The sequence below is a fragment of the Durio zibethinus genome, chromosome 1, assembly GCF_047325235.1.
Source record: "Durio zibethinus cultivar Kanyao isolate XHJ-2024 chromosome 1, ASM4732523v1, whole genome shotgun sequence".
In the NCBI taxonomy this organism is placed as follows: domain Eukaryota; kingdom Viridiplantae; phylum Streptophyta; class Magnoliopsida; order Malvales; family Malvaceae; genus Durio; species Durio zibethinus.
Genome location: NC_143162.1, coordinates 34,332,186 through 34,358,665, shown reverse-complemented (window position 1 = coordinate 34,358,665; position 26,480 = coordinate 34,332,186). Strand labels below are relative to the sequence as shown.

The 26,480-nt window shown below is 35.3% G+C and overlaps 3 protein-coding genes and 2 pseudogenes across 5 annotated transcripts; 2 read left to right on the top strand and 3 right to left on the bottom strand.

Moving 5' to 3' along the window:
* Positions 1-134: 134 nt before the first annotated feature.
* Positions 135-5,381, bottom strand: LOC111310807 (glycine-rich domain-containing protein 1-like; annotated as a pseudogene).
* A 120-nt stretch (positions 5,382-5,501) lies between these two features.
* Positions 5,502-11,316, top strand: LOC111312484 (CBL-interacting serine/threonine-protein kinase 8-like). 3 transcript variants are annotated; one of them, XM_022912779.2, is made up of 14 exons: positions 5,502-6,199; positions 6,471-6,533; positions 6,624-6,695; positions 6,793-6,900; positions 6,984-7,058; positions 7,171-7,224; positions 7,330-7,455; positions 8,935-9,024; positions 9,493-9,624; positions 9,788-9,907; positions 10,200-10,316; positions 10,541-10,597; positions 10,701-10,775; positions 10,975-11,316. In XM_022912779.2, the coding sequence occupies exons 1-14, from the start codon at positions 6,041-6,043 to the stop codon at positions 11,068-11,070; spliced, it is 1,344 nt and encodes a 447-aa protein (XP_022768514.1). In that variant the 5' UTR covers positions 5,502-6,040; the 3' UTR covers positions 11,071-11,316. The 3 variants fall into 3 exon arrangements, with proteins under 3 accessions (XP_022768514.1, XP_089622549.1, XP_089622551.1); XM_089766423.1 differs by having other exon boundaries at positions 10,873-11,011; XM_089766425.1 differs by lacking the exon at positions 9,493-9,624.
* A 229-nt stretch (positions 11,317-11,545) lies between these two features.
* On the bottom strand, positions 11,546-14,506 carry LOC111310805 (putative pentatricopeptide repeat-containing protein At5g52630). Its single transcript, XM_089766403.1, has 2 exons — positions 14,399-14,506; positions 11,546-14,113 (listed from the first exon to the last, which is right to left on the bottom strand). Exons 1-2 carry the CDS (start codon positions 14,489-14,491, stop codon positions 11,921-11,923), a joined length of 2,286 nt encoding a protein of 761 aa, XP_089622529.1. The 5' UTR covers positions 14,492-14,506; the 3' UTR covers positions 11,546-11,920.
* Positions 14,507-15,414: 908 nt separating this feature from the next.
* On the bottom strand, positions 15,415-20,386 carry LOC111312483 (serine hydroxymethyltransferase 2, mitochondrial-like). The gene is made up of 16 exons (XM_022912775.2): positions 20,092-20,386; positions 19,977-20,015; positions 19,791-19,877; positions 19,511-19,632; positions 19,231-19,307; positions 18,885-19,009; positions 18,544-18,636; positions 17,932-18,024; positions 17,647-17,844; positions 17,317-17,421; positions 17,122-17,187; positions 16,914-16,991; positions 16,544-16,655; positions 16,338-16,448; positions 16,044-16,214; positions 15,415-15,687 (listed from the first exon to the last, which is right to left on the bottom strand). The coding sequence occupies exons 1-15, from the start codon at positions 20,185-20,187 to the stop codon at positions 16,066-16,068; spliced, it is 1,551 nt and encodes a 516-aa protein (XP_022768510.2). The 5' UTR covers positions 20,188-20,386; the 3' UTR covers positions 15,415-15,687; positions 16,044-16,065.
* A 1,361-nt stretch (positions 20,387-21,747) lies between these two features.
* Positions 21,748-25,780, top strand: LOC111310804 (oligopeptide transporter 4-like; annotated as a pseudogene).
* Positions 25,781-26,480: the final 700 nt, after the last annotated feature.

Below are 26,480 nucleotides of genomic sequence, written 5' to 3'. Positions count from 1 at the left end.
AGAGAATTGCTGCTGCTGGTGGTGGATATTGTCCTTTTTATTGATTGTTGACCTTGTGGTGTATTTGGGTGCCGTATTTTTGTCCATTGCTTTAAGCATTCTAGTCAAGTTACCAGACAGGAGCATCAAAGCTGATTTTGCTTTTTCTTCGGTGTAACCTCTTTCACCCATTGCTGCAATTTCTACACTTTTTTCCCTTCTAGAATGAAATGATAGCAGGGGCCCACAAGTACATTCGAAATGCCATTGTGTGGTTTTTTTAGCATTTTATCTACAAATTTTTTCCTATCGCTTGTAAAGATGGATTCAAAAATTAATGAATTTTATGTGATTCTGAATTGTGATTAATAGACTCGAATGCAATTATTGTAAAGTAATATATATTTTTTAACTTTTATCCTAAAATTTATCCCACCCAAGGCGTTGATATGCACATTTGAAATGCTAGTTGGTAACTCAGCAGAAATGACTGAGTTGCATTTTATATAGAGGAAATGAGCTGAAAAAAAGCTCAGAAGTTATTTTGAATACAAATGCAGAATGATAAAGGACAAACAAAATGGAGAAGTTCCATTTGAGACTTTTTAGCTTGAGTCTTGTGCATCAGTTAACAACTTCCTTCTCTATTCTTTTTTCTACTTTCACAAGTTATGTCTGGCAACGAAACACAGCGTAGGAGTAAAGGTGTGCATTTATTAGAGTATTTAATACAAATGTTTGTAACAGGTAATAGTGAATGTCTAATTTCGAGCATTTTTTGTCCTTCGTGACGTAATCAATTCCTGCACAACGCACCGCCTCCCGACCTGCACAAAGCACCACCAGTCAAACAGCCCCCTCCGCAGCTAACTCCATATTTTCCTCCAAAACTACCTCCGCAGCCACCACCACCACCCCCCACTCGCACAACGGCTACTCTTAACCAGATCTTCGTGGCCATAATTGCTACGACACATTACTCCATATGAAGAGTCCTTACTTCCAACACCAATGGCTTCAGCTTCACTGTCAGACACTCTGACTTTTCCAGTAACAACTGTCACCTTTTCCATTGTGCTAAGCTGGTTAACACTTTCTTCTTCATTGTTGGAGCTTTTCCCATAGTTTTCCAAATCGCCATCCATTTCTCTTAAATTCTCTAAAATGGTAGTAATACCACCGCTGCCCTCCTTGCTTAAACTTTAAGAAAGTAGAAAAGCCAATACAATCATGGGTAGTAAAAGCTAATACAATCATGGGTAGTACCAGCGATTCTTCATTGATCTGTTTGCGAAAATTAAAATTCAGTGATAATTAAGGGAAATTATATGATTGAGAATTGAAGCTTGTTTCAGCCCAAGTTGCTGATATACCCCTATAATGCCAGACTTAAAGTTGAGTAAAGCTACCGCTTTTCCATAAGGATCTTCCATAGAGAACTCTACAGCTGTCATGAAATGCTGTTCATTTTTCTGCTTCTTGCCGTCGTTAATTTCATACCCTAGTTTTCTTCCTCGAAAAACAATCACCTGAAGCCAGAATATACAGATAAATTTTACGCATTTTTAGATGAAGAAACTAATCCCATGCTTACCTGAGATTTGATAATTCTAGCATAATGCCTTGGGTATTTCCAAAGCCATCGCCTTCTGCAATAACTACTAAAAAGAACCTAGTCCTTACAATATAAGTAAAGCCAATGGAGGTTTAGATACTCACGTTTCGGTTTCCTTTAAACCCAAATGCATGGCCATTTTCATTAAATTTCTTTGAACATGAGACCACCAATGGGAGTTCATCAAAAACCATCCTGTTCCAGCAGACTCTGGAAGCACATGTGTTTCACCAAATGGGGTCACACCAATCGCTTCCTTTCTGGACTGGCAATTGTTTCTTGCCTCTTCTTTCAAAGAATCCCTGGGACGTATTAGAAAACAGGCAAATAGTTGAATACAGGAATCCATCATAGCTCAAGATAGGTATTGCCTCTGCATAAATTATACTACTACAAATGAAAAAAAAATTTCTGTTGTTCCGGAGAAACTCGTAGTGGTCAAAGATTGTGAGTCATGTACGTAATCTGCATGCTGACTACATCATGATCAGCCTCATCCCTGAAGGAAGAACTTTTGAAATGCTGATACGTTGCAGGGACAAGAGGGAAGCATGAATTAGAGAATGGACGCGTTTGAACCATGTGCAGCATGTAGGGTGCTGGGATTGGAGGAGTGAAAGAGAAAGCGATTCGTAGGCTAACAGGTTTGGAATCAGCCGGAACAGAATTTGACAGCAGATCAAACCATTTTTCTGAGGAAAGTTGAGAATCTGAGTTTACTAGGTCCTTCGGAGTGATTGAAGCAGTTCCCAATTTTCTAACAGGTCTAGTTATGGCTGGCCTAGAAGGTGTAGATGACATTAGTTCGAGGACGAGATGCCCTCTGGGTTCACATTGGAAAACAGCTACTTGTTTCTCCCTGGTGTCAGACAAAATGCTTAAGCTTCTTTTCATGTTTAAAAATGTTTCTGGTTTTTTCTTGCTAATTGTGACAAAGAGGCTTCCTTTATGTCCGTGAGGTAGATCTTTGACTCCCACAATCTCTAGCATAATCTGAAAAACAGATAAAAAAAAAAAAAGGCCAAAAAATCCGAACAATGAAATCCAACTGCATTTAGAGGCGACGAGACGCCTATCAGGGTCCTTCAAGGGTTACAACTTTTCTATTAGAAGTTGTTGGAAAAAATATTTGAGGCTACCTCCACAATTATTTTCCTGCGAAGTTGGATAATGTCTTGGTTTTCATTGGATAGAGCTATCTTTTCCTTCAGATTACCGAATTGAGACAAGTTGATTGCGAGTGGAGATGGGGCATTGCCTCTGTACATTGATCCTGCCCTCCAATACCTTGATCCAAATGTGTCTTCCCACTGTTTGGTGGTTTCGATAAACCCATCGTCCAGCTTGGTACCCTTGGTTCCATCAGAATCTGTGTCATCATGCTCTAATATATTTCCCAAAGTTGCCTCTAGATCTTTGCAGTAAGAAACAGGCTGCAATTGTTGAGAGTGCCAGATGAGGTCGATGTCATAGGTTGGAACACAGAAACGTCTCGCAGATTTTTCCCAATTCCTCTGGATCAAATGCAGAAAACCCTTGTATCTGGCTACAGCTCCTTCAAGAAAGACAGCATCATTCATGTGGGATCTGGATACCTGTTCCATATATTGTTGCCAACCTTACTGGTAAAGCGAGAGATTAAAAACTAAGCCAAATGCAGCAATCAGTTCTATAATTGTTCAAGTTAGTATTTTGACCAATTCCTCAAAATTTTAGCAATCGTTGTGCTAATAATAATCAATTTGGATAGAGTCTTTTGAAACTCGAACATCCTCCAATTTGGATAAATTTCCTATTTACCTGATAAAAGAAAGAACGTTGCCTCTTGACAGCTGAAATTAATCATACTCAGTGGTCTTTGAAGCTTTTAGGAAATTTTCAGCATTCGCCGGAGAATGGATACTCATATTGAGTTCGTATGGCTCATTAGAATACATCCTCTTCCAAATTTCTTCAGTGTGCTTTTTCCAAGTTGCTCTAGTTGAGGATATGACATTCCGGTTTTCAAGAATTCGCCCATAGAGTTCCCCACAATCAGTCTTGTAGCGCACCTGACAAGACAACAGATACCAATTGGTAAACTCCGCTGTGACAAATCCTGAAGCAAACAGAAATATAAGCAATGTTGCATTTATATTCATGGTTGCAAAGTTTTAAAAAGTTTACCGGATTGAGCCTATGACAATGCCAAATCCATTCACAGTCAAGTAGCACAACCGAAGGGCCTTCCAAAACCAATGACTCAGCATGTATGGCAAGCAGAGGAAGCCGACAATATTTGTACCTAAACTTGGAAATGATAGTCATTAAAGAAGAAATTTCTGGCTAAAATTTCATTGTTGTAGCAAAAATCAAAGGAATGAAAATCATTGGAGGCAAGAAATGAACTTATTAGAATGCTCACCTGTAATGGCCTGTCTAAGGCAGGGCCATCGTAGAGGCCGCTATTCCTATCAACCTCAGCAAGAAATCTTAGTTGTTGCTTGGTTGCCGCCACAAGATCCACGCTTATGGCAAGCCTTTGTGCCTCTGCCCATTCTGATTCTTGATGCTTCTCCATTCTAAACATAAGAAAGATTTAGCTTCAAAATCAACTTGGCTTTGATGATATATTTATGGTCCAAATTAAAGTTCAAAAGTGGAGCTTAAATGGCTAATTTGCTGACTTGAATGTGATTGAAATCACTGAGGAAGCCATAACAAACATAATGCCTGCATAGGGCATTTCCTCGGAATTAAGACAGTTTTGAAGGGAATTCAGGTCATGCATGCAAGCAGGTTCCCTGCACGGTTTGGCTGCAACAATTTCCTTGATTATATCTTCATTTATTTGTTGTGAAATATGAGAAGCTGGCTGGAAACGGTAAAGATCATAGAATCTGATATAATCCAATTTGAAGTTTCAAATCTCTCTGGAGCTAGCTAATGCCTTAGGAAGTCCACACTTGTACTTACCCTACATTCATTATTGTTTAAACCAGTTTCTTGTACTACAAATGTTTTCACCCCATGCCTATATTCTGCTATGTTTGCGAGGGAAAAGCCCCAAACACAACCAGCATTTCTATTGTATTTTTTGTGTTTATTTAATTTAAGTTACAAATTACTCTTTTAAAGAAATATATGCATTATCTGTTTACAATAACAAAACTTTTATACATTTTTATTAAACATCAATTTTAAAATAATTTTTACCAAGTTTCCACTCTTTTCCCATGATCAGAATCATAGTTGAAAACAAGCGCTTGGGAGACATTCCTCTCCACATATAAATTATCTTTACCTCACTTAATAACAGGATGTTGTTAGGCATCAGATTTACACCTTAAAAACAAATAAATAAACTTGTGGCTGATGTTTCACAACCGTTCCTCTTCACAAACACTTACAGATTAAAGTCTACGATGCAATAATGCTGTTCTCCATTCTCTGTCTTCCCGCTAAAGTTACCTATATATCTACCCATCATTCTTTCCAGAAGGAGCAGGACTTGAAGGTGGGACAAAATTAGAAATTCTGAAGAATCCTGTGAATTTGAGATGACTCCTCCAGGCTGCAGCCATTATCCAAACGCCTAATGCTTTCTCAACAGATTAGGCTTTTATGTCCAATAGTTTTTTATTTTTTTGCTGGGTTAAGTCATAACTGGAGAAAAATAATCATAGGAGCAGAAATCCATATATAGGAATCGGAGGGCATGCCTAATCACATTATTTTGTTTTGCTCCTTATCTCTAATCACTTTTACCAATCGTGTATAGCTGCATATAACGAGAGTTAGCAAATATTGCCAGCACAAAGACAAAAGACTTTCCTCTTTTGGTATTCAAAAGGTTCCTATCTCCCACAAGGCAGTTGAATGAAATTATGTAATAAAATATGTGTGTTAAGAGTTAGAATTTTGAATGAAAATACAGTAATTATCTAGAAGATGGAAATAGAATTCTAAAAAAAAAAAAGAATGAACGATGGAAATGAAATTTCTATTTATAGAATTTATTTTCCAAAAAAGAAAAAGAGTAGTCCAATAGGTGACCTGTCACCAACCATCCCAGAAAACAGTAGTCAAAGATAATTGACGACGGCCAGTAAACAAATTTCTAAAATGTCTAAAACTAAAATTTACCCTCCACCATTTTTCTTTCGTTTTCCGCAGAATTCATTTTCTCTTCTCAAAAATCTAAATTCAAAACCCTTCTCTGCTTTTTTTTTTTTTTTTCCTTTTTCTTCTGCTTTTTAGTACTGTAAAACTCTGGGATTATTTATTAGTATTAGGGATTTGAAATTTCCAAAATGCTAAAAGCTTTGCACTAACGCTATGATTAAGCTGTAGTCGAATATATCTGCTACCGAAAGCTCTTTGCTTTGTTTTTTATATTTTTTTCTCTTTGTTTGGTGAGAGAGAAAGTGGAATGCTAAGACTGGGAAAATTGGAAGAAAATTAGCGATGGTGGTGAGAAAAGTAGGGAAGTATGAGATTGGAAGAACAATCGGAGAAGGAACCTTCGCCAAGGTTAAGTTCGCGCAAAACACGGAGACCGGCGAAAGTGTTGCCATGAAAGTCCTCGATCGCAGCACCATAATCAAGCACAAAATGGTCGATCAGGTCAAATTTCCACCTTTGCTATTTTACTGACATGAAATTTCAGTAATTTTATGACAAAGTTGTTGAATTTATGATAAAAGAGTAGTTTTTTTAATCTTCTTTTTATGTATTTTTACTGAATTAAAGGTGAATTTGATAAATTTTAATGGCTTCAATTATAGTCATAATTATCAGTTCTAATAATTAATCTTTAGTATGATTTGAAAGTTTGAATTCCTATTCAAGTTAATCACGAGTTTTATTTTCCTTTTATGTTTATTAATCAATGCAGATCAAAAGGGAGATATCTATAATGAAGCTTGTTAGACATCCCTATGTTGTTCGTTTGCACGAGGCAAGTAATGTAGTAGTATTATTAGAGTATTATATTCCGTATTTCGCATGGTTGGTTTGTTTCTAAGAAGATAAGTTTTTGATTTGTTAGGTCATAGCAAGTCGAACAAAGATTTATATAATCTTGGAGTTCATTACTGGTGGTGAGTTGTTTGATAAAATAGTAAGTATCCCAAAACAGGATCTAATTTTGGTTGTATTATTGGATTTCTGTTTTTCCATGCGTGTTAAAGGCGGATGGTAAATTGGTAATCATGCAGATTCATAATGGTCGTCTTAGTGAAGCAGAAGCTAGAAGATACTTCCAACAGCTTATTGATGGTGTGGAATATTGCCATAGTAAGGGAGTCTACCACAGAGATTTGAAGGTGTTCTTTTTGTTAGCATCCAGAGTGTAATTTTTCTTTGTTCAGTTTCGTAAATTCTGATGATTGTTTGCTTCTGTTTACAGCCTGAAAATCTTTTACTTGATTCCCTAGGAAATTTAAAGATTTCAGATTTTGGTCTTAGTGCATTGCCGGAACAAGTAAGACATTAAGTGAAGAGTTTACTTCTCTTTTTGCTTCCTCCCTTGACAATAAAATAGGTTGATGGAAGTATAATGACATGGGTTGTTGTTTGGTGATATGTATGTTTAGGGAGTTAGCCTCCTCCGCACAACATGTGGGACTCCTAACTATGTGGCACCAGAGGTAATCATAAGATTAGTAAGCTTTTTAGTTGAATATACCTTAATTTAATGGTTTATTTTGTGCTATTGCCATGCTTCGTAAATCAATATTTCATTTCTGTTATAGGTTCTCAGTCACAAAGGGTATGATGGTGCTGTGGCAGATGTTTGGTCTTGTGGGGTCATCCTTTATGTTTTGATGGCAGGTTATCTTCCATTTGATGAGCTTGATCTCACCACCCTGTACAGTAAGGTATGAACTTTTATCGTGTGTACTAGTATATGATTATTGTGTTTATCTACCCTTCTGGATTGATGACATATATGCCAAAAAAGGAGTAAATTTCACCTCTAGTCGCTAAACCACCACCAAAATACCAAATGGGTCACATCTTTTATTTGTACCAATGAAGTCACTTAGGTTTGTAAAATGTATAAAATTTAGTCACCCTAACTGATTTCATTTAATGTATGGATGGAAAAATGACATAGCTGCCATGTAAGCAACTAAGATGCCGTGGAAGCTTTTTAATTTAAATAAATTACCACATAAGCTTTTCTTCCTTTTCACCAAACCCTAAGTTTCCTCACTTTTCTCAACTTTGCAGCATGGTGTCCTCCTAACAGGGCCCTAAAGCAAAACAAATTTGTAATCCTCCTAAATCCACCGCCACACACCCACTTTCCTTTTTCTTCTCGGTTCCTCTCCTCACTGACACACTCCCACGTTCTTTTTCTTCTTTCTTCCTCTCCTGACTGCCACACTCTCCACATTTCTTTTTCTTTTCTTTATGCAGAATTGGATCTTTCAAAAACCCTTCATCAAGTTGCAGATTTAGAGCTTAGGGCCTCTGCCGCCGCCTTTGAAAATGCCATTTCCATCGCCATTAAAGACCAAGCAAAACTATAAAAATATTTCCTCTAACTTTCCTTTTATTACCACCTAAAATCCAAAGTCAACAAAAAAATGAAGTGAGCAAAAAAATGAAGTCAGCAGTCCACCTGCATCTTCACTACAATCGCTCGATTGCCTCTTTTCCACCTTTCAAGATGCATGAAACCACCAACAACTTCCTACGACCAAAATCAGAAACCATTTTTTTTATATGTTTATTGTGGTTTGTGATTGCTTCATTTTCTAGGAATTGTTTATCTTTTAAGTTGTTGTGGTGGTTGTGGGAGATAATGCTGCTGTTTTTAGTGGTGATGGCGATAGTTTTGGGGCTACAACTGTGATGGTTGTGGGAGGCTTAAGTTTGTGGGATTGTGAGGATTGACCATGCTTGATTTTGGTCTTTGTGATGGTTAATGATAATTAGGTTGGGTTATTGGAGTACCTCTGGTGCTAGCAATGGTGTGCCTGATCTGGGAATTAATAGTGGTGGCCAAAAATATCTAAGAATTAGTAGTGAGCTTACAAAAGACAGGGAATAACAGTGTCAAAAAATTGACATGGCTGCTTACAATGGCAGCTATATCATTTTCCTTTAAAACATTGTATGAAATCTGTTAGGGTGATTATATTTGATATATTTTACAAACTTGAGTGACTTTATTGGTACAAATTAAAGAAGAGTGACTTGTATGGGATTGTGGTGATAGTTTAATGACGAGGTGAAATTTTCTTGCCAAAAAACTTTAAATTCGATGAAAGAATAAACTTTTTATTTTGACATTATCGGTGCTGCATAACTGTTGTTTTGTTTTTACAATTTTTTTTTTCAATCTGCAGATTGAGAGAGCAGAGTTTTCTTGCCCTTCTTGGTTTCCTGTAGGAGCAAAATCCTTGATTCATAGAATTCTAGACCCAAATCCTCAAACTGTAAGTACTTGTCGTCTAACAACTCTCTCTGCTGCATGATTATTATAGTGCATAATAAGGCCGTAGAAACTGATGTTTTGATGTTTTGATGCTAATCTGTAGAAGTTACATAAAATAATGCAGCCTTGTGAACCACAAGAATGCTATCAGCTTTTTTTTTTGGCTTAAAGGAGCCATTATCTATTTGGTGCTAGGTTTCCTGATAGCCCTCTCGCAGACCATCATAAAGACATCCTTTATGCTATGTGTTCTATATACTATATGGATTGCCTTGACTCTTACCTTACATAACTTATACCCAGTGCAACCATGAAGGGTTCTGTCTCACAATTTGCAACTAAGTGCACTGGTACCTATCACTATATGGTATTCCTATTGTTTAAATGTTTCAGTAAATTTAATAATGGTCTCAGTATAGTTTTTGTTTCTGCTTGATTGTAAGAAATCTCTTTCTCTCATTTTGTAAAGCGTATTACAATTGAAGAAATCAGGAGCGATGAGTGGTTTAAGAAAGGCTATGTTCCTGTCAGACTTCTTGAGTATGAAGATATTAACTTGGATGATGTAAATGCTGTTTTTGATGATCCAGAGGTTGATAAGGTATTTAAAAGCTTGAATTTGATTAAATTTGTTGTAAAAGTATAACTTTGGTTTTCCAATAAATAACGTAAAACAAGTTTCCTCATGTGTATCTAAATTGGGTTTATTTGTTTGAATACATTGTTGTGAATTTTCTAACTCTCATTCTTATAATATACTGTAGGAAGAGAGGGGTAACGAGCCATCAGGAAATGAGGATATGCGTCCTTTGATTCTTAATGCATTTGACTTGATCATTCTTTCTCAAGGCTTGAACCTTGCAACGCTTTTTGACCGTGGGAAGGTAGAGTTCGGTAATAAAATGTTTATATGCACTCCTAACTCTGCTAGCCAGTTTTTGAAGGATTATGTGCATTAAGGTTTTTCAACCCAACCAAATGTTTAGAAAAGCCGTTCTTTGCTTTTTGATGTCTAATGCTATGTATTTATGAGCATTAGTTTCACCTGACAGTCATCTCAGGAAATCATATAGGGCAATTTCTGGATATGTTTCCATGAGCCATGAGGCAGTCCAATATATGTTCTTTTTTTCCGTAAAATATTAAGCTACATGAATGCATTCCCCTTGCTATCAGGACTCCATGAAGTATCAGACGCGATTTGTTTCACAGAAGCCAGCAAGGGTTGTTCTGTCTAGCATGGAAGTTGTTGCTCAATCAATGGGCTATAAGACACACATTCGCAATTATAAGGTAGAACATTCAGCCTGCTGGCCATTTGTTTTATCAGATTTTGTTATTTAATTCAATTTACATTTAGCTAGTTCGCAGTGCTAGTACTAAACAAGTTTCTCTTGTTTCTCAGAACTGTTTCATTCTCCCTGTTTACCAATTATTTCATTACTTTGACTGGAGAATAATCTTGCTCATACTATTTCCATAGTCAGCTAAACTCTGATTATGTGTTAATTTTTCAGATGAGAGTTGAAGGTCTTTCAGCAAATAAGGCTTCTCATTTTTCAGTTATCCTCGAAGTAAGTTTTTGTCCTCAACTCATGCTGAATTCCAGATCAGCCTTTAATTTTAATCTACTAATTTCCATTTTCCTTTCTCCCTCCAATTGTTATCGGTTTGAAGGTTTTCGAGGTTGCTCCCACCTTTTTGATGGTAGATATTCAAAAAGCAGCTGGTGATGCTGGAGATTTCCTGAAGGTTAGTTACCTTGTTTCAATCACAATCAAGTTTGTTTGGTCAAGTAATCTGCTTCTGACATTCTTTCTTGATATGGTTTCTGGGGATAACCTTCCAGCCTTCCCTCGATGCCCAACCCTCTTGAACCTAATCTCTTTCAGACTCTCAGTTATCTTTAGTTTTTGGATTCTGACATAAACAACACATCATTGTCTCACAGTTTTACAAGACATTTTGTAGCAACCTCGAGGATATCATATGGAAACCACCTAATGAATCAAGCAAATCGAAGATCACCAAATCTAAAAGGCGTTGATCTGTTGTCCCATAACATTGCTGCCATTATTTTGAGACGTCAACCTTGAGGTTAACGTTACTGTTACGGCTCATCTAACTGGGGTCTACTTCCCCGAATAGAAATAGGAAACTAATTAGTATTTGTTTCTTACCTTTTTGTACGGATAGTGTTTATAAAGCTCTCTTTATTTTGATCTAAATATATACTAAAATGTTGTATGTTGTAATCATGCGAGATATCGAATAACACTTACAGTTATCGACATTTAAATCTGTTCAGTTATAGACCTTTATAAATTGTTCAAGACCTAATTTGATCAGTTCACGTAAACTGATTTAAATTATTTAAATTTAAATTTATTATTAAATATTAAAAATTATTTTAATATTTTAAAATAAAAATTAAAAAAATAATGGTTTAATAATGAAATATTTACACTTTCCGAGCTTGATAGTTGACCTTGAAAATTTTGCTCCGAGCCGCATGAGAAAAAGTCCAAGTTAATGTCGACAGTAATGACCGACAATCACAATAATTTTTTGAAAATTTTACTCTACACTCTTAAATTCTCTTACTATATGGTTGAAAAGAACATAAACTCTTTCAAATTCAGAACTTGTCAATTCTAATATTATGTCAATTGATTTAAAAATTAGTCAAACAAACGCATAATCGAATGAAGGTGATAGAGAGGTAGAGCATTTGTGTATCTCAATTGGCTTAGAGACTATAGAGAAGCAGGCTAATGCAGAAGGTGGAGTAAGAATGGTGGAAGATAAGTTACCCACAAAAAGAATTTGCATGAAATGTTTTTATACTTCAAGCTTATTAAAGTAGGGAAAAAAAATGATGTGAACCTGCTTTCTCATCAAAGTAAACCACCATAATCCCCACATGAACACTTCCCATTGACAAATTTATGGAGCCACTTGCTATCTCGAATGATGATTTCCCTTGCATTCATTGAAGAGATGGCCTTCATAAAGTTATGGCAACCCCTGCACATGCTAATGTTCTTGATAATTCGTATTGGTGCAGCGTCTGGCATGTTCAATAGGCCAAATGCAGCAGCCAACTTTTCGCTATGTTGAACGGTGGAGGAGAACGCCTTTTCCTCGTCATCAAGTGAGTCAAAACTTTCAAGTGATTCATATCCAAGAAGACTGTTCGCTTTATTAAGTAATTCATCCAACAATTCATACACCTCAGCCCCATACGCTTGCCTCTCATCGGGTTTGAATGAATAAACCTTGTCTTTAGTGCTAATCCAACTCCAATCCATTAACTTTCCAAGTCTCTTTTCCTTCATCAGTTCTCTCACTTTAGAAACATCCTCCCATCTTTCTGCAGACTTGAACATATTCAACAGCAAGATATAAGTCTCAGCATCTTTTGGCTGGAGTTCAAGTAACTTTTCAGCAGCATAAAATCCCAATTCAGCATTTCCATGTCTTTTGCATCCTGTAAGCAAGAGGGACCATATAAACTCATTTGGAGGAAAATCCATCTTCTTGATTATATCAAAAGCTTCATCTAACCGCCCCAACCTCACAAACATGTCAATTAGGAACGTGTAATGGTCCATAACAGGTCTGATTTTATAATCTTTTTGCATCATCTCAAAATATCCGAGTGCTTCTTCTACCATTCCAGCATGGCAACAAGCCGATAAAACGCCAACAAAAGTGATCTGGTTTGGTCTGACTCCTGTCTGTCTCATATCCTCGAAGAGCTGCAGTGCTTGCTGAGTCTGTCCATTCTGTGCAAAAGCAGTAATCATAGAAGTCCATGATATCAATGTTCTGGCAGACATCTCCAAAAAAGCTTTGCTTGCTCTCTCGATGCTTCCGCATTTATTATACATATTAACAAGTGCAGTTCCCACTATCATATCTGACAGATACCCAGTTTTAAGTGTCTCAGCATGAATTTGTTCCCCTTGTTCTAAGGCCAACATCTTACTACATACAGTTAAAATACTTGAGAAGGTATATAGATCAGGTTTGAAGCCGGAGTTATTCAATTTTGAAAAAATGTCGAGTGCCTCAGTTCCATTATGATAGGCTGATAGACCATCCTTTGCAAGTTCCATCATTTCACCATAGCCTGCAATCATTGAATTCATTGTAACCAAGCTCATGTCTTCCATGCCATTGAACAATTGCTGTGCTTCACTAAACCACCCACATTTCAGATACAAATACATGATGGAATTCTTTATGCGGAGGTTTGATTCATACCCAAGCTTAATGCTTAAACAATGAACCTGTGCCCCTACGCTCGAAGATAGCACTGTACAACACATGCTCAAAACACTAGTCAAAGTGAACTCATTAGGCTCAACATTGTTACCAAGCATCTTAGTGAAGAATCTCAGTCCCCTTGAAGCTCTACTATTATCTCCACAAGCTGAAAGAACAGTAGTCCATGAAATTACATTCTTTTCCTCAATCTTTAGAAAGGCCTTAATAGCAGAATCCAAGCTGGCACATTTCGAGTACAAGCTACAAAGCGAGTTTCCAACACTTGTATCCTGCTCTATCTGGTATTTGATAATGTAGGCATGGATTTGCTTCCCCAATTCAAGAAAATTTAATGCAGAACACGCTTTCAAAGCAATTCCTAAAGTATAATTCGTTGGATAAGACCCGACTTTCAGCATCTCTTGGAAAACATCGATGGCAACATCTGGTTGATCATTATGAACATAACCTGTCATCAATGCAGTCCATGCGACAACATTTTTCCTTCGTAAACTGACAAAAACTTTTCGAGCATTTTCCATGGCTCCACTTTTGGCATAAACATTGACAAGGAATGTCATAACAAACAAATCTTGATGAGTTCCTGTCTTTATGATATGAGAATGAAAATTTTGAGCCCCTGAAAACGAATTCCTGTTGATGCATTCTTGCAAGAGGGGGACATAGCAAGATGTTTCAAAACTTGAACCATCTTTTATAATTGAGAGTGCTTCTTGGAAATCCACAGACCTAACTGAATCTGACTTGCCATCTGATTGGGTGAATGTATGAGTCCTTGGATAAGATATCCTTGGACTCTGAAAATCAATATGCACCATAGCATCAATAAAAAGGAACAAAACATAGTTCTTGCTAAATTATACTAAAAATTACAAGAAAAAATCAAATAAAAAAGCCAATAATTTTGGCAGATGAAGAATGAAATAGAATTAGTTGCAAGTAAAAAAGAAATCCCATATCATAAAATATAAATAATAGCCCATTATCAGTGGCTAGGAAATACATGGATGGAATTCGTTAATTCAGTTACTTTTACTGCACACATATAAAAAACAAAGTTAAGGAAAGATATTGAAGAATACCTTTTCTGAGGAAAGAGAAGTGGGGGAGTGCTTTCTGGAGTCTGATTCGAGCTTGAGAGTGCCACTGCCGGCATATGAAGGCAAAGAAGCCATCGGACAAAGGTGGATGGATTATAAAAGTTATTTGAGTGAAGCATTTTGTTGTAAGAGTTACGGTACTTCAATTGTTACGTTATCCTAATTCCTATCTACTTGTCTGAGACAAGAGTGAAAAGCAAATAGTGGACCGTCAAATAGTCAAACTTTTTCCTTTCAATAAAATAAAATTAACATATGGTCAACATGGTCAATACCGAGATTAAAAAGAAAAAAACATTATTTTTTTTCTTGCTTCTTTGGGTTTTTTTTTCCCCAATTAAGAAAAAGATAATAATATTTTTTAAAAATAAAATTACAAAAAAATTCAAAATTTATCTTAATTGATTAATGCAATCAATTTTAAAAATAACATTTAATAAATTTAAAATTTTAATTTTAATACCTACAACTTTTTTATTTTCAAATTATAATTTTTTTTTACCAAAATATAAGCTTACAAAACAGTACCAGTGAACAACGTGCTTTCTTTTCTCTCTATAACGCAATCCTGGCCCTTGTATATTTTAATTTTTAATGATGGAATTACTACAACATTATTTATATTTGACATAAAAATTAATCACGTGACAATGTTTATAATATACATGAAAAATACAAGGTAAAATATTAACAAAATCCTTAAATTATTTTATTTTTAAAATAAATTTTTATACTTTTATTATATGTAAAATTTTTTATTTTTTATTTATAATTAAATAAATCTTTATTTACCTTTATATTTAAGTACGAATTATATGTTAAGCCCTTACTTAAATACAAATTAAAAATTAACAACTTATTTAAGAATAAATTAAAAATTATAAGCTTATTTGAATGTAATAAAAATATAAAAATTTATTTCAATAAAATGATAAAATTCAAAAGCTTTTTTTGTTAATTTAGCCAAGAAGCAAACTCAAATTACTTTGGACTTCCACTTGCTGAATTGCGCAGATCATTCAGATTTCATTGGATGTTACCAACGGGGCAACAATTGCAAGCTACTTTGACGCTAACATGAGGAAGAAGAATTTAAACCGAGTATAATTCACACATCCAAAATGAAAGCCTAAGGATATCATCTCACTCATATATGTAACGACAATATGATCCTTGTATTGTCAATGGCAAATCGTTTTATCTCTGATTTATTCTCTTCAGTTGACAACAGGAACTTGAGAGTGGCTTTAGGGATTTGTAACCAATTACATCTGCAATATTGATAAGGGTCAATAAATGTATGGAACAAAAGCAATCAAAAGCTTTTAACTTCTATAAAGCAGCATGCTCAATCAGGTGTTCGATCATATCTGATTGATGGCACAAACATATGTTAAAGCTTAACAGAGAAGTAGAAATCAGATTTCTTGGCATTACAAGAGGATATCTATAGATTTCTCCACATGCACTTATTTTTTGACCCTAACGATGCTAAATGCAATCTCTGCATATTTTGGCATTGCAATAGATTCTCAAAGCCATACAATAAGACAGCGTTCCTCTAAAAGATTACATGCTACAATTTGGAACAGCATCTAGTTAAAGCAGTTCTATAGAGCTGACAAACCTTGTATGTAAAAGAGTCCTCTTTAGTCCTTGTATTTCATTGATTCTTTCTCAAAACCAATAGTTGGAAATTGTTTGGCATACTCCTCAACTTCTTGTCGGAGCTTTGCAATCTCAGATTGAATGTTCGCATCTGACTGCAGGGTTGCTACAAAATCCTTCAACTTTGTTCCTGGATTTATTGCAATTCAAGGGAAATAATGTAAGCATACATTTTAGGTGACTAAATCCACTCCCACCTTTTGACAACAGATAAAGATATTGCTGTATAGGTGACTGATGAAGAGAAAAATACCATTTGTCTCAGCCTTGATTTTCAAGGCCAATTTGACAGCTGCATCAAAGAAGTCAGCTACCTTCTCAAAATCTTCCTCAACAAAACCCCTAGATGTGAGAGCTGGGGTTCCTGAATACAAGAAACCACAGAATTTAAAATCTAAGGGACCTAGCTAACTACCATAAGAAACATATGCTTTATGATCAAGGTGTATAGGTCCATACCCATACGGATGCCACCTGGAACCATAGCAGACAGATCGCCAGGAACAGTGTTTTTATTGGCTGCAATATGAACCGATTCCAATACCTTCTCAACTCTTGAGCCATCAATACCCTGTTGAACAGCATTCCAGAAACAGGGAACTTATTCTTTTATAATTCTATAGACTTTATTTACCAATTAAATAAAAGCAATTGAAATTTAAAACTTCATTACAATCTATTTACAGAGTTCTGGTCAGTTAAAGGGTTGAAAAGTTTCCAGCCCTATTAAATAAGTTCCTATCCAATTAGTCTGTAGGAATTCTCATGATCACATAAAAGGCTAAAGAATTTTCTATAAAACAGTTCAAAAGGTCCAAGAACCTCATACCTTGTTTCTCAAATTGACCAAGACTAAATGGTTCTCGGTTCCACCAGATACTAGTTCATAGCCCTTTTCTAGCAACCTCTACATAAACAGCAAACACAGAATTGCAACTAGCACAGTTAAATCACTCAGAGTGGATAAGACAGTGTTATCCATAATGGTAAAGAAATGAATTCACATAAGCAAGTAGGATTTGGATCATTCGGCATACCTGAGCAAATATCGAGCAATTACTGAGAACTTGCTCTTGGTAAGCCTTGTACTCGGGTGTTCTGACCTATAATCACATATGTGAAACTCATGAAGCCTAAATACTCTTGGCTAACTTGGATAAAAAAATTATATGGCCTGAGCCTGGCATCATGTATTTTGCTTGCATAACCACAAATTTTTTATCAAAAAATACCTGTTTCAATGCAACTGCTAAACCAGCTATGGTGTGATTATGCGGACCACCTTGAAGTCCAGGAAAGACAGCTTGATTAATTTTGTCTTCCAAATCATACATCACCTGTAGGATGGAACTCAAAAAATTGATTGTCACTCTGCCTGCTTTACATTATAGAATTTCAAACAAGAAATGATAGGAAAAGTTACTACAAAAGTGATACTCAAGGTTAGCCATGCATGCATTTATTTTGGACTCAATTTTTCCTCCTCTTTTCCATTCATTCCACTCATTAGAAACAGAGAGACAAACATACCAAAACTAACTTGAATAATGTTTTATACTCACTTCTTTTCCTTGTTTGTTAATCTCTTTCACTCCCTTCCTGAAGAAGATCATAGCACCACGTGGACCTCGAAGTGACTTGTGTGTTGTGGTTGTCACAACATCTGCATATTCAAAAGGAGATGGAATAACACCTGCAGCAACCAAACCACTAATATGTGCCATGTCAGCCAACAGAATAGCTTTCTGCTTGTCACAAACCTGTCAATAAATCAAAATTAAAGTCTCTTAGTTTCTCAATGTTGAATCAGATTCTTCTGACTGCAAGTCAAGCACAAAGGTGTTTACCTTGCGGATATGTGCATAGTCATAAAGGCGAGCATAAGCACTGGCACCAGCAACTATAAGTTTTGGTCTGAAAAGCACCGCACTTTTCTCCAACTGCAAACATTTTTATTCATCTAAATCAACTCTTTTAAAGAGTCTTTCAAGTAAAATTTCCATGAAAATATTTATATGAAAGAAAAAAGTGTGCAAAGTACTTTCCACCCAGAAAAGACCTTTTGCTTCCACTTCACTGTAGAATTTTATTTAAAATATAAATGTAAGTTCCATACGTCTGATGTGAAAATCTGATATGACTTGAAAACTTCAAACCAATAAATTGAAAAATTTTGAACTATAAAAATATAATCATGTCCTTTTTAAGTCAAATTATGCATAAAAGATACAGCATGTAACAAATGTTTACAAAATGTTCCAGACATGAATTTAGAAAGGGTTGTGAAAGTAAAAGAAACGGTGATCAAAATCACATCCCTTGTTTTGTACAGCATACCGTTACCAAGTCACTTGTGTAGATTATTTGAAATGCATACATTTTTGTTTCTGAAGATGCACAAATGTTATAAAAAGAAAATTAAGCATCTCTACCAACATAGAATAGTATAGAAGAGCTACCTGATCATAGTCGATATAGCCAGTACTCTCGTCCAATCTATATGGCATTGTCTCAAAGAATATGGACACAGCAGATATCTTCTTAGTGTCAGTCTGCATAATGCAAAGAAAACATCAAAATTTGAGTTTAACACTATAAGCGTTAAGCACCAGTTGAGTGGACTTAGAATAATGTTTCACTTTCCAAAGGGATCTTATGGAAAGGTGGCATAACCTGATATACTGTTCTTTAGAAAATAAAGGCAGATCAAAAAAATAAAACTAAAATATTAACTGCCATGAGCAGACAAAATAAAACCTAGTTCAGCAGAATAGCTCAAGATTATAGAACTAGTAAGCACCTGATAACCATGTGAAAGATGCCCGCCATGGGGTAGATCAAGTGCCATAATTCGTTCGTGAGGTTTCAACAATGCAGTATAAACTTGAAAGTTAGCAGGAGACCCTGAAAGTGACTGCACATTGACTGCAATAATGAAACAGATACAGGATAAGTTATATGCTGTCTCAAGGAAAATAGGTATTCCCGATGCAAAATCCTTCACATGCTCAAAATGAAAAGTTAAAACAGATGTACAACTAAAGATGAAACTTAAGTTCGCATTTTCATAAGACTTCAACATGAAGGTCCCTCAAAAATAACCATAGCCCAGAATAGAAAAGAAATGGCGTGCATGATTCATTCACCTCCCCACTTTGCAGGATCCAACCCAAAAGCCTCTAGGGCACGCTTTTGACATAAGGACTCAGCCATGTCAATGTACCTGGTCAAATAAGAATTAAGAACATTACAAATTTACCCTACTAAGAATTTGTACTAGAAAGTAAAAACCTCATATGCCAATATATTTATTTTCCAATTCAATTCTTGAACAATGAGAATCAGTCTGAAAAAAATCAATTCAATTTCTAATTGAAATTAGCTGTGAAAAAAATCAATATACAAAAGCAAAGTAGATTGTCATACTCATTCCCTCCATAGTATCTAGCACCAGGATACCCTTCACTGTATTTATTGGTCATGACAGAGCCTACCGCTTGCATCACCGAGACGGATGCAAAATTCTCGGATGGTATAAGTTCTAATCCCTATAAAAACAAATTTAATCTCTCAATTAGGCAATAACTAACTAAAGTTACAGAAAAAGAAAATAATTTTCTTCTTTTCCAATGGATCAAATACCAACAGATTATAAAGTTAAAATCTGAAATGCGAAAAAAGGCTTGTCATTTGAATTGATTAATACCTTCCATTGCCTAGCTTTCTCGAGTTCGATTATGTCAGCAATTTCAGGATCGATTTCTTCAAGCGGCGCATTCAACCGATGTACCCACTGCAAACTCAAACACGTTTTTTTTGTTTTTTTGGTATTAGCATAAATCACAGTTAAAGAACAAAGATCTAAACATCTTCTGAAAACCATAAGGCTTACGTTAGCACGAGCTTTCTCTTTCTCTGCCGCAGCTGTTGACTGCAAAAAATAATAATAATTATTATAAATTTAACTAAATGAAAAAAAAAAAAAAAAAAAAGTTCAGATTTTAGACCATAAAATAGAGGGAGCTGCCACTGAAGAGAGGTGTGACTCTGACTGGAGACTTGATGGAGGAAGAGAATCTACGAAGGCTCATTGCCATCGCCATTATTCGCGTTTTGAAGTTCCGAAGCGTTTCGGCTGCAATAACAAGAATAAAAAAAGTGGAATGTCTGATTCGGAGGCCGCGAGTGGGTTGGTGGAGGACTCAGACAGTTGCTTGTGAATATAGTAATTTTATAGAAGTGCTGGTTGCTGCTACAGATCAAAGTTCGTCCGGGTTTGCTTTTGTTTGATTTTGCGGTGCAACGTCACTCTCGGAAACTGCCACGTAATAATATTAAAATGGCCGCGGTAGTTCACTAGATCCCCACGGCGTCGTTTTGGGTTTAAAAAGGTCAAAGGGAAAACGAGATCAGCCCACCAGTATAGCCCATTTAGGTAGGAAATTGGTTTGGATAGGAACCCAAACCTCTAGGCCTTGTAAGCTTAATATTGGGCTTAACTTATTGGCCCAAAAGGGCTAATGTGGGCATTAATTTAGATAGAAGCTTAAATTACAAGGCCTAGCCCAATCTTAACTGGATTTGCTTTGCATCTTTGGAAGAAGCATGGTTTTTCCCAAAAAAAAAAAAAAATGCAATTGCCTTATGAAATTTTTTTGTGCCGAGGTACGCGCCTATAAATCAGATCTTATTTAAGCACGGTCGTTAATAATTTAGTATGCTAAAAAATAAATTTTGATTTTTTTTAAAATAAAAAAATGAGAGTTGTCAAATGTCATCATCATCATAATTAAAAAAAAAAACCACCTTCATCTCATTTCATTCTCTAAGAACGACATATTTTCGTTTTTTTTTTTCTATTGAAATAATGCAATTTAATCCAATTGTGTATAATTCAAAGTTTCCATTGAAACAGGTGAAATGAAAAATCAGTCTAGCCAATAACATTTTGAATGAGTAATTAAAAAAAAATTGTGACATATTATAACATTTGGATTTGAGTTTAAACATCTTTAACTCTTATTTCAATATCAAAAAGAAAGAAAAATCAATCTCCAAGGTATATGAGCGTGCAAACCAAGTTGGAGAGAAAAATTAAAATTATATAATGAGAATTAGAGACGTTTTAACAGATAGTGCAAAGATCATATTTGGATTAATAAATAAAAAATGATCTTATTTATTCTGAGAGAAAGAACAATGTAAAAATGCCCATATTTAGACTTTGGTTGAGACGAATAAAGCGAGCTGGGAGGATTTAGTTTGTACTTTAATTTTCAACCTTTTCCTAAAATTTTTGGAATCTATGCAATTTTAGAATCTTTGGTTGTCTTTTCAATGCATATAATATGCACGCTGTCCTCTAACGTAAATCTACGTTCATGAACACTAATGTGAATATCCACCATGATTGTACACATAACAAGCAGACAGTTTGGGGACGACCTAAAATTAATTTGTTGATTCTCTTTAATTTATTCCCAAACTTATGTTAAACCTTTGAATGAACGATTAATTTGCCTTTGCAAACAATTCATATCGAATAACAATTTTACCTACTCTTTGATTCAAGATATAGAAATCACCGTTCAAACAAAATAAGACTAAGACCTTGCCCGAAGGATCTTGAAGAAGTTGACCCCAAAAAACACCCAATAAAAATTGCAGCAAAACATTCCCTCCCTGAATAAAAAGTGACATTGATGTGCTAAACAAGAAGCAGCGTTGCAGCTAAGACTCATTCATTAGTTTCTCTTAGGTTTGATTGTCTCTCTCTCTATGGGAACTATGGAAATAGAAGCAACAACGAAACTATCTGAGAAAGTACTCAAAGAGGATCCTGAGAGCTCTCTCTGATTGAACAAATTCGTCTAACAGTGCCCACCACCGATAACCCTTCACTCCCAGTAAGGACTTTCCGCATGTGGTTCTTGGGTCTTTTCTCTTGTGCGCTTCTTTCATTCTTGAACCAGTTCTTTGGCTACCGTAAGGAGCCATTTGTCATCACGCAAATCACTGTCCAGGTAGCAACTCTCCCCATCGGGAGGTTCATGGCTTCAGTTCTTCGTACGACGAAGTTTCATATACCTGGGTTTGGCTCGAGGGAATTCTCGCTTAACCTCGGACCTTTTAACATGAAGAAGCATGTTTTGATTACGATATTTGCTAATGCTGAGAGTGCTTTCGGGGGCGGTACCGCTTATGCTGTTGGTATTGTTACCATTATCAAGGCTTTTTACGGGAGGAGTATCTCTTTCTTGGCTAGTTGGCTTCTTATCATTACTACACAATTTGGATTACTCTACTTTTAATTAGCCTTCCAGGTTCAAAAGCAAGACCCTAAAAAAAGAGATAAAATATAGGAGTATACGTTAGTGACATATGGTAACAGTTTTAAAAGAAGTCAGATTTGATGAATTAACTTTCATTTGAATTGGTATAGAAAATAAAGAAAAAACAAAAAGATATGATTCTGATATGAATCATTTTACCTTTCAAAAGTTTAATTAGCAATACTATAATTAGCAATACTACCACAGTTAGTTTTGTTTTGGCTTTTTTTTTTCTGGTATTTTAATTAATTATGTTCATTGGCATGAGGCGTGTTGTGTGTTGAGTGCAGATTATGGGATATGGTTGTTTCGCCCTTCTTTGCCATTGTAAATGCCTTCATAGGATATGCCTTGATAATATGTCTGGTGATACCGGTGTCTAACCTGTACAATGCAAAAACTTTTCCTATATTTTCGTCGGACTTGCTCACAACACAAGGTAAATTGTATGACATTACATTGATTGTTAATAACAAGTTCGAGCTAGATTTGCCTGAATACAAGAAGTTAGGGAGGGTCAATTTGAGCGCTTTCTTCGCTCTCACCTATGGATTTGGGTTCGCCACTATTGCTTCCACAGTAACACATGTGGCCTTGTTCTATGGAAGGTAATTCAATTATTTAGTACTATTTCAGAAGTTAAATTCATCGTTCCAATTCCACTTCCCAAGACTGCCAATTATCATTTAATATCTACTAAAGCAGCATCTTAAGTAACGACCATGTTAATTACAGGGAAATTTATAGTAGATACAGAGCTTCTTCCAGGGAAAATGCTGATGTACACACTAGGTTGATGAGAAACTACAAGGACATACTTTCATGGTGGTTTTATTTGCTTTTTTCCGGCGCAATTATTGCTAGTCTTGCACTCTGCATCTTCCTTAAAAAGGATGTCCAGATGCCTTGGTGGGGACTGATATTTGCTGCTGCACTTGCCTTCTTTTTCACTCTGCCTGTCAGCATTATCACAGCCACGACCAATCTAGTAATTTAAGATAGGCAATTTTCTTATCAAGAAGGATTAATTTTTTTCTCTAATTCTCACTTATTTGTCTGTTATATTTACTTTAAGATCCCAATTTACGAATGTTTATGTTATCTCCATGCAGACGCCAGGGCTAAATATCATTACAGAGTATATAATGAGATCAATATTGCCTGGACAACCAATAACCAACGTCTGTTTTAAGACCTATGGGTACATTAGCATGGCTCAGGCAGTTGTTTTTCTTAGCGATTTCAAGCTCGGTCATTACATGAAAATCCCTCCGAGATCAATGTTCCTGGTTCAGGTTTTATAATTTATTCTCTCTATACTTCTTTTCTTAGGACTACAAGATCTTTATTTTTCTGCGTCTAACTTGCATTATTATTTCTCTTACGTTGTTCCACTATTGCATTTGCATATCAGTTAATCGGAACAGTTTTAACAGGATCTGTCAACCTTGGTGTGGCCTGGTGGCTTCTAGGTTCTGTTGAAAACATGTCATAAAAATCTTCTCCCAGTAAATAGTCCTTGGACATGCCCCGGTGATAGAGTCTTCTTTGATGCATCTGTTATCTGGGGTTTGGTTGGACCTAAGCGAATTTTCGGCTCTCTTGGACAATACTCAACACTTAAGTGGTTCTTTCTCGGAGGACTTTTGGGTCCATTTGTCGTTTGGCTCCTGCAGAAGGCATTTCCCAGTCAGACTTGGATTCCCCTTATCAATCTGCCAGTACTCTTAGGAGCAACTGGTAACATGCCACCAGCATCACCATTGAACTATACTTCCTGGATTTTTGTTGGAACCAAAGATTTAAATAGCAGTCGGATAGCGGCCGTTATTTCGCAGTCGCACCACCATCCGTCACTGCTATTTAATAAAATACGAGAAAGAATTTGAATCTCGTTTACAACGAATGTATCATGACCGCAAATTACAGCGTAACGTTGAATAGTAGCAATAACAGTCCGCTATTGCCCACTACTCCGTTTTTCATTTAAAATTTCAAGAAAAAATTTTTCATTTGATTATGTTTAAAAAATTAAAATAAAAACAGCAAGAAAAAAAATAAACATCAATTTACAAATTTAGAAAAGAAAAACCTATAAAACTTAAACTTTCAAAAATATCAATTCTCTCAAATTCAATTTTAATTAAGATCAAGTATATGCAATTTAAGGTAAGCAATTAATTCAACATTTATATTATTATTTTTTTTATTTTTAAATTTGTCGTGATTTTGTGTGTTTAGGTTTGGATTGGGCTATGATGCATTGGTAGAAGGGGGCATGAGTTATTATGACTTAAAATGAGATACAAAATATGAGAGTGAGACTTGAGGTTGACGGAGATAAGTAGATAGCACACATCAGAAAAAAAAAAAAAAAAAGAGAACTGAGAGATGAGGATGGAGATGAAGGTTTGAAAAAAAAAATTTTGAATGGAAGGTAAGAGAATAAGAAGTTGTGTAAGTCTGTGCAATTTAGTCAAGAGGCAGAAAAATATGACGTGAGTCTATTATTGTTGAAGATTGCCTATAACATAAAGAATGTCAAATTTGATTTACTGTAAGCTTATAAAAAGCAATTCTCTTGGTCCATAAATAGTAATGCTTTTATTTAATTTATGGATGTCTAATCACTTATTATTTGATTTATGCATAATATAATTCGATAATAATTTGATGAGTACAATAATTAAATAATTAAATATATCATTCGTTATAATTATTTATTTTTTACATTTTATTTATCTTTTGTTATTTTCTAATTATCATATGAATAATTTTTTAAATATGAATATTTTACTATAAATATTTTTTCTTAAATAAATAAAATACATAATATGATATAAATTACTTTAAAAATCATAAAATAAGAGATTTTATGATTAATAATTAAAATTATTATATTTTATAGCAAATTGAAAAAATTAAAAAAAATTTATGACTGCGATAGCAATAATGATTACGAAAATCTCCGTTATATCTACAACCGTGATAAATACGACATAACTGAAAACATAACCGTTACCGTAATTTAAATATCTGGTTGGAACTATCTTCAACTTCTTCGTGTTCAAGTATCTAAAGCAGTGGTGGCGGATGTATAATTACATTCTATCAGCAGCATTGGATGCAGGAGTAGCATTTATGACAGTCCTGCTTTATTTTGCACTGGGCATTGAGAATAAGGGTTTGAACCGGTGGGGTGCTAGTCCTCATTATTTGCCAGAGCACTGTGACCTAGCATCTTGCCCCACTGCAAAGGGGATTTCAGTTGATGTGTGCCCAACATTTTAAGCTTCGCATTTCCTTGTTATGTTCATAACAAATTTTCTTTTAAAACCTCCTACTTTGTTGTTCTCAAGGTCTCAGCAAGTCAAAGAAAAAAAAAAGCACTCAAGCTTAACGAAAGAATTTGTATGATTTATAATAATTAGCTAGCTGGGTTGGAATGTAAGTTGTCATATTTACAGTTTTTAATAGTATCATCAATACAGAATAGATTGGTCTTTCCATAAGTCAATCATTTTAGATTAAAAGCGTTCGGTATCCTCTCCTTTTTTATCATTCTTACCACATAAAACTTGAAACATGGTGAATGATTCAAGTCAAGATTCAAGACTCAAGAGCACTGATTTCCACAAATAATTCATACTAATTCGCAATTTTGAAGCCTAGATATGCCGGGCAATTAATTCATAATTTCTTGCAATGTAAGGCGTGCTGAGATGGAAGCATGCATGTATATGTTTCTAAAATTGCTTAACCAATCCATCTGCTCTAACCTTACCCTATTTGCTACTACCACTTGAAGCGGTTGGCATTCTTCGATATTTACAACTTTTCCTGCGATAAAAGTTCCATTTGGCAGCTGGAACCAGCATTTTGTAATTGAACCCACTAAACTCCTATGGAAACGAAACAGTCCTATTATTAAAAGCGAAAATACACAAAATGAGCTTTTTCTATTTCAGTTTAAAAAATTTTTAGTGATAATTTTTTCATAAATAATTAAAAGCAAAAAAAAACATAGCATATTAGCTTTTCTTGCATGTCATTGATAGAATTAG

Bases quoted from the DNA above. Each gene is read 5' to 3' on its own strand.
- LOC111312483 (XM_022912775.2), bottom strand. From the start codon at position 20,187: ATGGCGATGGCAATGAGCCTTCGTAGATTCTCTTCCTCCATCAAGTCT. The intron at 20,016-20,091 runs GTCTAAAATCTG...TATTTTTTGCAG, and splicing joins GCAGCTCCCTCTATTTTATG to TCAACAGCTGCGGCAGAGAA. The intron at 19,010-19,230 runs GTGAATGAATCA...TCATTATTGCAG, and splicing joins GGATCCTGCAAAGTGGGGAG to TCAATGTGCAGTCACTTTCA.
- LOC111310805 (XM_089766403.1), bottom strand. From the start codon at position 14,491: ATGGCTTCTTTGCCTTCATATGCCGGCAGTGGCACTCTCAAGCTCGAA. The intron at 14,114-14,398 runs GTATTCTTCAAT...ATTGATTTTCAG, and splicing joins CTTCTCTTTCCTCAGAAAAG to AGTCCAAGGATATCTTATCC.
- LOC111312484 (XM_022912779.2), top strand. From the start codon at position 6,041: ATGGTGGTGAGAAAAGTAGGGAAGTATGAGATTGGAAGAACAATCGGA. The intron at 7,456-8,934 runs GTATGAACTTTT...TTCAATCTGCAG, and splicing joins TCACCACCCTGTACAGTAAG to ATTGAGAGAGCAGAGTTTTC. The intron at 9,908-10,199 runs GTAGAGTTCGGT...CCTTGCTATCAG, and splicing joins CGCTTTTTGACCGTGGGAAG to GACTCCATGAAGTATCAGAC.